The sequence below is a fragment of the Nyctereutes procyonoides genome, unplaced genomic scaffold (genome assembly GCF_905146905.1).
Source record: "Nyctereutes procyonoides isolate TBG_1078 unplaced genomic scaffold, NYPRO_anot_genome, whole genome shotgun sequence".
Taxonomy (NCBI): domain Eukaryota; kingdom Metazoa; phylum Chordata; class Mammalia; order Carnivora; family Canidae; genus Nyctereutes; species Nyctereutes procyonoides.
The window spans coordinates 15,801,746-15,812,880 of NW_026575120.1; the positions used below are offsets into that span (position 1 = coordinate 15,801,746).

At 37.0% G+C, this 11,135-nt stretch overlaps 2 protein-coding genes and 1 pseudogene across 2 annotated transcripts in view; 1 reads left to right on the forward strand and 2 right to left on the reverse strand.

Moving 5' to 3' along the window:
• LOC129516129 (disintegrin and metalloproteinase domain-containing protein 18-like) overlaps positions 1-11,135 on the reverse strand; it is a 164,913-nt gene that overhangs the window by 29,065 nt on the left and 124,713 nt on the right. The gene's annotated exons all lie outside the window — the stretch shown is intronic.
• LOC129516087 (proteasome subunit alpha type-7-like) lies at positions 4,047-4,580 on the reverse strand. Its single transcript, XM_055335443.1, has one exon. It carries the CDS (start codon positions 4,578-4,580, stop codon positions 4,158-4,160), a length of 423 nt encoding a protein of 140 aa, XP_055191418.1. The 3' UTR covers positions 4,047-4,157.
• On the forward strand, positions 4,584-5,563 carry LOC129516088 (malate dehydrogenase, mitochondrial-like; annotated as a pseudogene).

The window sequence follows — 11,135 nt, forward strand, 5'->3', positions numbered from 1 at the left end:
GCCCCAAATAAGGATATTTAAAAAGAACAAAATACAAATATTATGGACTGAATTGTATCTCCCAAAATTCATATGTTGAGGCCCTAATGCCAATGTGTTTGGAGATAGGACCTTTAGGGCAGTAATAAACTGAGATGGTAAGGATGGGACGGAGCCTAACCCAATAAAGCTCATGCCATTAGAAGAGGAAAAGACACCAGACACCGAACTCTGTACTTGAAAGAAAAGGTCTTGGGAGGATCAGGGAGAAGGTGGCTGTCTGTAATCCAACAAGAGGCCTCATCAGAAATCAAATTTCCTAGACCCTTGATCTTGGACTTCTTGCCTCCAGAACTGTGAGGGAATAAACTTCTACAGTGGAAACCACTCAGTCTTTGGTATTCTGTTATGTCAGTCCAAGCAGATTAATCCATCTACAGAGATTTTATTTCAAATGACCTGAGATATGAGCCAGCACCTGCCAAAGTCTGGTGGAACAAGAGTGGTAACAAAGGATATCATGGGTTTTCAATAATCTTGCAGAAACATCATGAGGATCTCTGAGTTTTTAGATATCAACTCACTTTTACTACAAGACCTCAGCTGGTGCTCTACCTCCTTAATCCTGCTTAAGGATTCTAAGAGCTTGTGTTAAAGATGTCTTCTGACCCATTAGTGTTAGGAGCTTATTCTTCAGCTGTGTGTTTAACCATGCAATCATCATCTACACTGCATTCTTAATTTCCCAAACACACTCATCTTTTGGCTTTTGAACAGCTTCTACATTTGTTCTACTTCTTGAACTAAGCTGATCAGTTCCATGAGATGGCAATGAAGTATTTTGCCTACCTCTTCATTTACTTTAGTAAAATGCTGTTCATAAATTTTTGCAAAAGGTTAAGGTTAAGTCCACCATGCATTCCTCCCCAAATGCATGTGGATGACAAACACATTTCTTACGAGTCCAGCAAAATACACTAAATTTTTAATGATGATTTTCACATTTGTCCTTTTCATTTTCTTTATGCTGGGTGAGACTGCAGAGTTGAAGAGTATCAAGCTGCTGTGTTATTTCTTCTGCCCAACGACAGTTTGCTAGTTCTCCTATCTGGAGTGCAGCCTGGCAATGAGAACATTGAGCCCTCTGCTCTGTCAAAGTGTGTCTGATACAGCTGAAACAACAAAGCTTAGAGCAATGAGAACACAGGCATGCATCCCAGAATTTCTCCATACAAATGAAACATCAGAAAACTTCAGCAATGCCCTCCACGTCCTGTCCATCCATTGCTTCCTGCTCTTTGAGCAGCCCTCAGTGACCTTCAGGGTCTGTGATCTGAAATCTTGGGTGCCAGCCCAAGGTCGCCAGGTCAAATTGCCAGGAGAAAGCCTGGCATCCACATCATGGGGCTCCAGCGACTGCCCTGCCTGCTCATCCCATCTAGTCAAGTTTGGTGCCGGCTACCACCACTTTGCCATATTTATCTGTGTACCCACCCTAGGGTGCTGTGGGAGGGCAGGCAGTGACCACAGCACCTTCTTCACCACTAAGTGACCGCTAACAACCCTGAGGCAGCCTGTACCATGTGAAGCTAGCAGATAGGCCTATGGAACTGCTGCTAGGGCATGGCAGTGCTGGTCTCCAGCAAAGAAGGTGCTTCAGAGGATTCACAAACACCAAAGGTGTTTCAGGGCAGCTGAAAGTGCAGTGGCAAGGGTTCAGTAATTACTTTTAAAAGCAATAGTCTAAATACCATTTTTAAAAGAGATTTTCAGAGTGGATAAATAAACAAGAATGTTATCTACCAAAAATGCACTTTAAGTATAAAGTCACAGGTAGACTAAAAGTAGGAGATGGTGAAAGATTTACCATGGTAACACTAGTCAAAGAGAAAATTTTCAGAGCTGAAGAGGGCATTACATAAGGAAAAAAAAGGTATAAAAATCCAAAGTTCCATAAAAATGCAACTAAGAACAAGGGGTCAAGTTTATGAGGCAGAACCTGAAATAACTGTAGGAGTAAAGGATAAATTCACTGTTTCAGTTGGAGATTCTAACACATCTCTATTTATAATTGACAAATCCTGCAGGCAGAAAATCAGTAAGTACATAATTGGCCAAACTGGTACAATCAACTTGATCTAATTGACATTTGGAGAATATTTATCCCAGCAAGAAAATATACATTGTTCTTAAGCTCACATGGAATTTTCACCAAGATAAACTATATGCTTGGCCATAAAACCCACCTTAACAAATTAAAAAGAATAGCCATCATAAGTACACTCTCAAACCAAGAAGGAATGATGGAATTAAACTAAAGATCAATAAGAGAAATATTACTGGAAAACTCCAAAATGTGTTATGATTAAGCAATACTTCTAAATGACATTTTGAACAAGAATGTGTCAAAGAAATTTAGAGAAAAGGGATCCCTGGGTGGTGCAGCGGTTTAGCGCCTGCCTTTGGCCCAGGGCGCGATTCTGGAGACCCGAGATCGAATCCCACATCGGGCTCCTGGTGCATGAAGCCTGCTTCTCCTTCTGCCTATGTCTCTGCCTCTCTCTCTCTCTCTCACTGTGTGCCTATCATAAATAAATAAAATAAAAATTAAAAAAAAAGAAATTTAGAAAAAAAAGTTAAACTAAATCAAAATGTAAATATAACATACAAAAATTTAGAAAAAGGAAGAGAACATTAAATCAAGTAATTAGAGTAGAAATAATAGAAAACTAAAATTTTTAAAATATTTTATTTATTTATTGGAGAGATAGGGAGAGTGGCAGAGATAGTGAGAGAGAGCAGGAGTGGGAAGGAGAGAGAGAAGCCAGCTGAGCAGGGAGCTCAATATGGGACTGATCCCAGAACCCTGGGATCATGACTTGAATTGAAGGCAAACACTTAAAGACTGAGCTACTCAGGTGCCCTCAGAAAGCTAGAAATTAATAGAGGAAATTAAAACCAAAGCTCATTCTTTAAAAAAAGAATCAATAAAATTGATTAGTCCCTAGCCAGGTAAATTCAAGAAAATAGAGAAAAAAAACCCAAATTATTAATATCATAAAAGGAAAAAGAACCACAATTATTTATCCATGAACATTAAAAAGATAAAGTAGGGGACACCTGAGTGGCTCAGTGGTTGAGCCTCTGCCTTTGGCTCAGGGCATGATCCCAGAATCCTGGGATCGAGTCCCACATCAGGCTCCCTACATAGAGCCTGCTTCTCCCTCTGCCGGTGCATCTGCCTCTCTCTCTTCATTTGTCATGAATAAATAAATAAAATCTTGAAAAAAAAGATAAAGTATGGGGAGGAGTTAAGATAGTGGAGGAGTAGGAGACTTATTTTGTCTGGTCCCTGGAATTTAGCTAGATAGTTACCAAATCATTCTGAACACCTCAAAATTGGGGGGATAGCTAATAAAATAATTGCTGCAGTTCTACAAATAGAAAAGTAACCACTTTTTGGAAGGTAGTAAGTACAGAGATGTGAATCCCAGGCAATATATCAGAATATAAACTGAGAGAGGGAGGGAGCTTGCTTAAGGAGGTTGCTGGAAAGTATTATATATAAACAGCAGAGTGCAAAAACAGAATTTTTAGAAGTCTGCTACAGTTGGGAATGGCCCTGACTTAAAGGAAAGGATTCATCTAACAAACAGATTAAAATACACACAGAATCTAGTTTATTGTTTTGTTCTATTTTACTTGTTATTCATTTTTTTTCTTATTTTGTATTGTTTCTGTTTTCTTCAGATTTGTTTTGTTTGTATTTTTCTGGTATTGTTATTTTGGTCTTCTCTCTCTCTTTCATCTATTCTTTTCTAGACAGAATGACAAGACAGAGAAACTCACCCCAAAAGAAAGAGCGAGAGGCAATACTCACTGTCAGGTATTTAACCAATATGGATATACGTAAGATATCAGAACTAGAATTCAAAACATGACTATAAAGATACTAGCTGGGATCGAAAAAAGCATAGACAACAGTAGAGAATCCCTTACCATATAAGTAAAAGAACTAAAATCTTATCAAGCCAAAATTAATCTTTTTTTTTTTGGAAAAGGTCAACAAACATATTTATTGCAGGACACATGGACAGTAAATGGAATGGAAATGCCTACATATCATTTTTGAGAACCCTCCATGATCTGAATTTAAAAATCACTACAAGATTCCATCATCATGATGCTTTCTTTTGTTTCTTCTTTTCATTTTCATTTTCTTTTTCTTTTTCAATTTCAGCAACATATTTTTCAATTTCTTCAGGATTTAAAATCTTGAGGGGTTGATCTCGCTTCATAACAGCCAGTTCAATATTTTTGCCACCAGACTGAACCACTTCCAGGAGGGCCTTGATAACCAGCTTAATGGTCAGGTCCTCAGTCTCAATGGCTTCATCAGTATAATTCTTCTCCAGAAATTCACGCACTGACTTGGCACCCCGAACTATGGCATTGGCCTTCCAGGCATGGTATGTCCCCGAGGGGTCAGTCTGATAGAGTCTGGGCGTGCCATCAAAGTCGAAACCCAAAATAAGGGCAGAGATGCCAAACGGCCTACGCCCATTGCTCTGTGTATAGCTCTGCTTCAGACAACCGACCATGCTCTCCGCCGCAGCTTCAACACCTCGGCCCAGAACAATGCTGAAGTAGCTGTGCTTGGGGCTTCCGGAGGAATTGGGCAGCCCCTTGCGCTGCTTCTCAAGAACAGCCCCTTAGGGAGCTGCCTGACCCTCCACGATATTGCTCATACACCGGAGTGGCCGCAGATCTGAGCCACATTGAGACCAGAGCAACCGTGAAAGGCCACCTCGGACCTGAGCAGCTGCCGGATGGCCTCAAAGGCTGCGATGTGGTGGTTATTCCAGCCGGAGTCCCAAGAAAACCAGGCATGACACGGGATGACCTGTTCAACACCAATGCCTCAGTTGTGGCCACCCTGACTGCTGCCTGCACCCAGCACTGCCCCGAGGCCATGATCTGCGTCATTTCAAATCCGGTCAAATCCACCATCCCAATTGCAACGGAGGTTTTCAAGAAACACGGAGCTTACAACCCCAATAAAATCTTCGGGGTCACGACCCTGGACATTGTCAGGGCCAACACTTTCATTGCAGAACTAAAGGGTTTGGATCCCACGCGAGTCAATGTTCCTGTCATTGGTGGTCATGCCGGGAAGACCATCATCCCCCTGATGTCTCAGTGCACTCCCAAGGTGGACCTTCCCCAGGACTAGATGACAGCCGTCACTGGGTGGATTCAGGAGTCCGGCACGGAGGTGGTGAAGGCCAAAGCTGGAGCAGGCTCTGCCACCCTGTCCATGGCATATGCTGGAGCCCGGTTTGTCTTCTCCCTTGTGGATGCAATGAATGGAAAAGAAGGAGATGTCGAATGTTCCTTTGTTAAATCCCAGGAAGCAGACTGTGCCTATTTCTCTACACCGTTACTGCTGGGGAAAAAGGGCATCGAGAAGAATCTAGGCATTGGCAAGATCTCCCATTTTGAAGAGAAGATGATAGCAGAAGCCATCCCGGTGCTGAAGGCCTCCATCAGAAAGGGAGAGGAGTTTGTGAAGAACATGAAGTGAGAGGGCAGCCAGCTAGCAGTCCATTTCCCTAACTTATGAAGGCATCATGTCCCTGCAAAGCTATCTCCTGCCCTCATGTTTCTGTTGCATTAACTAGGAGTGTCATGTTAACGTCACTGCCCCTTCCAATCGCAGGTCCATTGATGTGTGCATCAATAAAAGCAGGCTTCCATTTTCTTTAAAATATATATATTTTATATATATTAGAAATATATATTATATATAAAATATATAGTTATAATATATAGTTATATTTATTTATTATATATTTATAATATATATATTTCTAATATATAAAAATATATATATATTTTTTACAGAGAATACTGAAATACAATAAAAAATGGAGGCTCTAACTGCTGGGATAAATGAGGCAGAAGAGAAAGTCAGTGATATAGATGACAAAATGATGGAAAATAAGGAAGCTGAAAAAAGAGAGAAAAAACACTATTGGATCAAAGAGGGAGACTTGAAGAAATCAACAATACCATAAAACAAAATAATATTTTAATAATAGGGGTCTCAGAAGAGGAAGAGAGAGACAGAAGGGTAGAAGGTGTATTTGAACAAATTAGAGCTAAGAACTTCCCTAATTTCATGAAGGAAGCAGGCATTCAAGTCCACAAGGCACAGAGAAGCCCCCCGCCCTTAAAATCAATAAAAATAGGTCAACACCCTAACATATAATAGCGAAGCTCACAAATTTCAGAGATAAAGAGAAAATTCTGAAAGCAGCTCAGGAAAAGAGGTCCTTAACCTCCAAAGGCAGGAACTAAGGCTGGCAGCAAACATGTCTACAGAGACATGGCAGGCCAGACAGGACTGACATGACATATTCAATGTGCTAAATGGAGAAAATATGCGGCCAAGAATACTTTATCCAGTAAGGCTGTCATTCAGTATAGAAGGAGAGATAAAGAGTTTCCAGGGCAAACAAAATTAAAGGAATTTATGAACACCAAACCAGCTCTGCAGGACATATTAAAGCAGATCCTTTGAGCAAAAAGGGAGCCCAAAAGGAACAAAGACCAGAAAGGAAAAAAAAACTACAGAAACAGTGACTTTACAAGTAATACAACAGCAATAAATTCATATCTTTCAATAAGTACTCTGAATGTAAATGGGCTAAATGCTCCAATCAAAAGACACAAAGTATCAGATTAGGTTAAAAAAAATAAGACCCATTGATAAGCTGTCTACAAGAGACTCATTGTAGACCCAAAGACACCTTCAGATTTAAAGTTAAGGTATGGAGAACTGTTTATCATGCTGATGGACATCAAAACTAACCTGGAGTAGGAATCCTTATATCAGACAAACTAGATTTTAAACCAAAGATTATAAGAGATGAAGAAGAATACTATATTATAATTAAAGGGCCTATACAATAAGATCTAGCAATTGTAAATATTTATGCCCCTAACTTGGAAGAAACCAATCATATAAAACAATTAATAACAAAATTAAGGAAACAAACTGATAATAACACAATAATAGTAGGGGACTTTATCACCCTACTCACAGCAATGGGCAGATCATCTAAGAAGATCAAAAAGACTTTGAATGGCACACTGTACCAGATGAACTTGACAGATACATTCAAGCATTTCATCCTAAAGCAACAGAAAACACATTCTTCTTGAGTGCACGTGGAACTTCCTCCAGAATAGATCACATACTAGGTCACAACTCACATCTCAACTGATATCAAAAGTTTGGATTCCATGCATATTTTCTGACCATGCTGCTTTAAAACTTGAACTCAATCACAAAACAAAATTTGGCAGGAACACAAATACATGGAAGTTAAAGACAATCCTACTAAAGAATGAATGGATTAATAAGAAAATTAAAGAAGAATTTCAAAAAACAAATAAAACAAATGAAAATGAAAACTTGACATTTCAGAACCTTTGGGATGTAGGAAAGGTGCTCTTAAGAGGGAAATATATAGCAATATAGGCCTTTCTTAAAAACCAAGAAAGGCCTCAAATATGCAACTTAAACTTACCCCTCAAGAAGATGGAAAAAGAACACCTATTAAAGTCTAAGTCCAGCGGGAGAAGAGAAACAATGAAGATTAGAGAAGAAATCCATGTTATAAAAATTAGAGGAACAACAGAAAAGATAGAAGAAACTAGAAGCTAGTTATTTGAAAGAATTTATAAGCTCAATAAACCCTTAGCTAACCTTATCAAAAAGAAAGCAAAAAGTCTCAAGTAAATACAATCATGAATGAAAGAGGAGAGATCACAATAAACATCAAAGAAATACAAACAACGATACGATGTTATTATAAGCAATTATTTACCAACAAATTAGGCAATCTGAAAGAAATGGATGCATTCATATAAACTACCAAAAATAAAACAAAAATAGAAAATCTGAACATACAGATAACCTGCAAAGAAATTGAAGGCAGTAATTAAAAATCTCCCAACAAACTACATCCAGGGCAAGAGGGTCTCCCAGTGGAATTCTACAAAATGTTTAAAAAAGAAATAATACCTATTCTTCTTAAACCTTTTCAAAAAATAGAAATGGAAGGAAATTTTCCAAACTCATTCTACGAGTCCATAATTACCTTGTTCCCAAAACCAGAGAAAGACCTCACCAAAAAGAATTACACACCAACACTCTGATGAACATGGGTGCCAAATTCTCACCAAGTTACTAGCTAATAGGACCCAATAGTATATTACAAGGAGTATTCACCATGAGCAAGTGGGATTTCTTCCTGGGATGCAAGGGTGATTCAACATCCACAAATCAATCAATTGATATGTCACATTAATAAAATAAAGGACAAGAAACATATGACCCTCTTAAGAGATGCAGTAAAAGCTTTTGACAAAGTACAACATCCTTTCTTGATAAAAACTCTCCATTGTGTAGGAACATATCTCAATATCATAAAAGCCATATACAAAAAACCCACTCAAATATTATCCTCAATAATAAGATTGGAAACCTAACAGGGATGGTCCACTCTCAATCACTACTGTTCAACTTAGTACTGGAAGACCTATTCTATTCTCAGCAATCATAGAAAAAAAAGAAATAAAAGATATCAAAATTGGCAAAGACAAGTTAAGCTTTCACTCTTTGCAGACAACATGATACTCTATACAGAAAACCCAAAAGATTCCACCTCCAAATTGCTAGAATTCATACAGGAATTCACTAAAGTGGCAGAGTATAAAAGCAGTGCACAGAGGTCACTTGCATTTCTATACACTAACAATGAGAAAGAAAAAAGAGAAATCAGGAATGAATCCCATTTACAATTGCACCAAAAACCATAAGATACCTAGGAATAAAACTAACCCAAGAGGTAAAAAATATATACTCTGAAAACTACAGAACACTTATGAAATAAATTGAGAAAGACACAAAGAAATGGAAAATTTTCAATGCTTGTGGATCGGAAGAACAAATATTGTTAAAATGTCTGTGTTACCCAAAGCAATCTACATATAATCTACATATAATTATTATATATAATATAATTGCAAATTCAATGCAATACCTATCAAAATATCATTGACATTTTTCACAGAGCTGGAAAAAATAATTCTAAAATTTGTATGGAACCAGAGAAGACTGTGAATAGCCAGAGGAATATTGAAAAAGAAAACCAAAGCTGTTGGCATCACAATTTTGGACTTCAAGCTATATTACAAAGTTGTGATCATCAAGACAGTATGGTCTGGCACACAGACACATAGATCAATGGAATGGAATAGAGAACCCAGAAATGGACCCTTAGCTCTATGGTCAACTAATCTTCAACAAAGCAGGAAAGAATATGCAAAGGATAAAAGTCTCTTCAACAAACAGTATTGTGGAAATTGGACAATTACATGCAGAAGAATAAAATTGGACCATTTCCTTATACCATACACAAAAATAAAATGGATTAAAGACCTAATTGGAAACCATCAACATTTTAGAGAAAAACACAGGTATCAACCTCCTTGACCTTCGTTGCAGCAACTTCTTGGTAGAAAAGCTTCAAAGGCAAGGGAAACAAAAGCAAAAATGAACTATTGGGCCATCATTAAGATAAAAAGCTTTTGTGCAGCTAAGGAAACAGTTGACAAAACTAAAAGACAATCTACAAAATGGGACAGGATATTTGTTAATGTCTTATCAGATAAAGATCTGTATCCATAATCTGTAAAGAACTTATCAAACTCATCACCCAAAAAACCCCAAAATAATCCAGACAAGAAATGGCAGAAGACAGGAGCAGATATTTCACCAGAGAAGACATACTAGTGGCCAACAGACACATATAAATACTCAATAGCACCCAGCACCAAAGAAATACAAATCAAAACCACAATAAGATACCACCTCACACCTGTCAGAATAACTAAAATGAACAACTCAGGAATCAGCAGATATGGGTGAGAATACAGAGAAAGGGGGACGCTCTTACACTGATAGTAGGAATGCAAACTGGTATAACCACTCTGGAAAACAGTATAGAGGTTCCTCAAAAAGTTAAAAATAGAGCTACTGTATGACCCAGAAATTGCACTACTGGTATTTATCCATAGGATACAAACCTGATTCAAAGGTGCCCATGCACACACCCCAATGTTTCTAACAGCAATGACTTAATTGCCAAAAATATTGAAAGAGCCAAGATGGTCATCTCTCTATATAAATAATATCATATTATATATTATTATATAATAAAATATATATAATTTATTTTATATTCTATAAAATATAATATATATTTATATATATAGTCATATTTGACTATTTAGTCATATAGTCATATAATATATATAGTCATATATATTTATAATATATTAATAATATAATCATTACATATAATTACATCATATAATCCATAATAATTATTACATATAATATAATTATAATATTATTAATGATATAATTATACTATTAATTATATTATATTATATTATATTAATAATATAATATAATAATATTGTATTAATATTAACAATATATGATCATTATAGATTATATATATTTATATATATACCCCTACAATGGGATATTACTCAGCCATCAGAAAGAATGAAATCTGTCCATTTGCAAAGACATGAAGGAACTAGATGGTATTATGCTAAGCAAAATAAGTCAGAGAATGACAAATACCATATGATTTCACTCATCTATTAAGAAACAAAACAGATTAACATAGGTTAAGGGAAGAAAAGATAAGGGAAAATCAGAGACAGAGACAAACCATAAAAGGCTCCTAACTATAGGAAGCAAACTAAGGGTTACTGGAGGGGAATTGGGTGAGGTGATGGGGTAACTGGGAAATAGGCATTAAAGAGGGCACTTGATGTAATGAGCACTGGGTGTTATATGGAACTGATGAATCACTAAAGTCTATGCCTGAAACTAATAATACACCATATGTTAACTAAATAAAAATAAAGTTAAAGTAATATCCTAAAAATTCTATGTATCTAAATTGATAACCTAGGTGAAGTGAACTAATTCTTTGAAAGACACAATTTGTAAAAGCTCACACAAGAAGAAATAGTCTGAATAGGTCCATATCTGTTAAATAAATTAA

What these genes read in the sequence shown, in the direction of transcription:
- LOC129516087 (XM_055335443.1), bottom strand. Translation starts at nt 4,580, where the DNA reads ATGGTCGGTTGTCTGAAGCAGAGCTATACACAGAGCAATGGGCGTAGG.